This window comes from Salvia splendens, chromosome 3, assembly GCF_004379255.2.
Source record: "Salvia splendens isolate huo1 chromosome 3, SspV2, whole genome shotgun sequence".
Lineage (NCBI taxonomy): Eukaryota > Viridiplantae > Streptophyta > Magnoliopsida > Lamiales > Lamiaceae > Salvia > Salvia splendens.
In genome coordinates, this window is record NC_056034.1 from 2,689,532 (window position 1) to 2,691,358 (window position 1,827).

The 1,827-nt window shown below is 47.1% G+C and overlaps 1 protein-coding gene across 1 annotated transcript; it reads left to right on the plus strand.

Annotated features, from left to right (window-relative positions):
* The first annotated feature begins 426 nt into the window (after positions 1-426).
* Positions 427-966, plus strand: LOC121795543. Its single transcript, XM_042194088.1, has 2 exons — positions 427-804; positions 862-966. Exons 1-2 carry the CDS (start codon positions 427-429, stop codon positions 964-966), a joined length of 483 nt encoding a protein of 160 aa, XP_042050022.1.
* The last annotated feature ends 861 nt before the right edge of the window (positions 967-1,827 follow it).

Here is a 1,827-nt window from a genome sequence, read left to right on the forward strand (position 1 = left end):
ATATTCCATCCGTCCCATTATATGTGAAGAGTATGTGTTATTGAAGTTGTGGTACGGATTAGAATTTGAAAAAAAAATTGTTTAACAGAATTAGTAATGGAGTATAATTATTCTTTCAAATTTTAGAGGATATAGCTAGTATATTCTAACATGATAACAAAATATTTTTTATGGATGGTAGAAAATGACTATAAATCAAAGCATCTCGATCGTTCACAGTTGTAAGGGTGTCCATAATGGGGGAGCCGCGGCCCGCGGCTCGGCGCGCGGCCCCCCATTGCAAAGGGCCGCGGAAATTATTATTTTTTTTTTAAATTTTCGAAATTTTGTGCATAAATATACTACATTTCCACTCCATTTTCCAACTCCATTTTACTCCCGTTTTCCTCCAATCTTCCCTTCCAACTTCAATTTAACCTTGCAATTATGGATTCCGACGATGAACAATTCCAACAAGCGGTAGATCTAGAGTTCCAAAACCTTGTTGCGGCGGTGCAACGTAAAGCGGAAGAGGCAGAAGAGGCGGCGGAGGCGGCGACTGAGGCGGCGGTGGAAGTCGGCCGGCCATTCCATCATCGGCGATTTTTCGATCGTGATCATGTCGGGGCAGACCGCAGGTTGATGGAGGACTACTTCAACGACAACACCCGTTATCCGCCAGAAGTTTTCCGTCGGCGATTCAGAATGTCGAAAAATCTCTTCGTCCATATAGCGACGTGTTTGGCGCAGCGGTTCAGGTGCTTCAACTTGCGATATGATGCCACCGGCCGACCCGGCTTGTCGACTTTCCAGAAGTGTACGATGGCAATTAGACAGCTTGCCTATGCCGGGCCCGCTGACATGTTCGATGAATACCTACAGATGGGCGAAACGACTGGACTACAGACGTTGAGGCAGTTTTGCAGGGGGATCAAGGATATCTTCAAAGGGGAGTATCTACGGAAGCCATCGGCCGATGATTGCTAGAGATTGATTGATATGCACGGGACTGCACATCATTTTTCGGGGATGTTGGGGAGCATCGATTGCATGCACTGGGAGTGGAGGAACTGTCTAGTGGCTTGGAAGGGGCAGTTCACTTCTGGCTTCAAAGGCAGACATCCCACGATGATTTTGGAAGCCATTGCTGATTACCGCTTGCGAATCTGGCATCAGTATTTTGGTGTCGCTGGATCGAACAACGACATCAACGTTCTACGATCGTCACACTTGTTTAATGACGAGAGTCGGGGTGAGGGGCCGCAAGTGAGATTCACGGCCAACGGAACTCAGTACAACATGGGGTACTATTTGGCCGATGGGATATACCCTCGCTGGCCCGTGTTTGTGACGACGATCCGACAACCCGTTGGGCCGAAGCAAACCTACTTCGCGAAAAAACAAGAGGGTGCTAGGAAGGACGTTGAGCGAGCTTTTGGTGTACTGCAAGCGTGATGGGCCATTATACGGTGCCCGGCTCGACAATGGCACGAAAATGATGTCGCAGACATCATGACTGCATGTATCATATTGCACAATATGATAATAGATGACGAAGGATTTGCTGCAGAGCGACGGACACCCGAAGAAGGTGCTAGTACGAGCTCGGGTATTGCCATGGAGCCCATACAGATGGGTGTACCACGTAGTAATGAATACTTGATCCAGAGGTACACCGATATGCGGAGCCAAATATCGCATGATTCACTGCAGGTTGATATGGTTGAAGAGGTCTGGAACCGTAGAAGGGGCGCTGCAGAGTGATTTGGGTTTCCGGCTTGTTGTTTTTAAATTATGTCACTTTCGTTGTATAATTTTCCTATTTCAATATAATACAACGAAGTTATT

Excerpts from the sequence above, each read along its gene's own strand:
- LOC121795543 (XM_042194088.1), top strand. The coding sequence starts at position 427 with ATGGATTCCGACGATGAACAATTCCAACAAGCGGTAGATCTAGAGTTC. Across the intron at positions 805-861 it reads CTTTCCAGAAGTGTACGATG|ATGGGCGAAACGACTGGACT; the intron begins GCAATTAGACAG and ends GAATACCTACAG.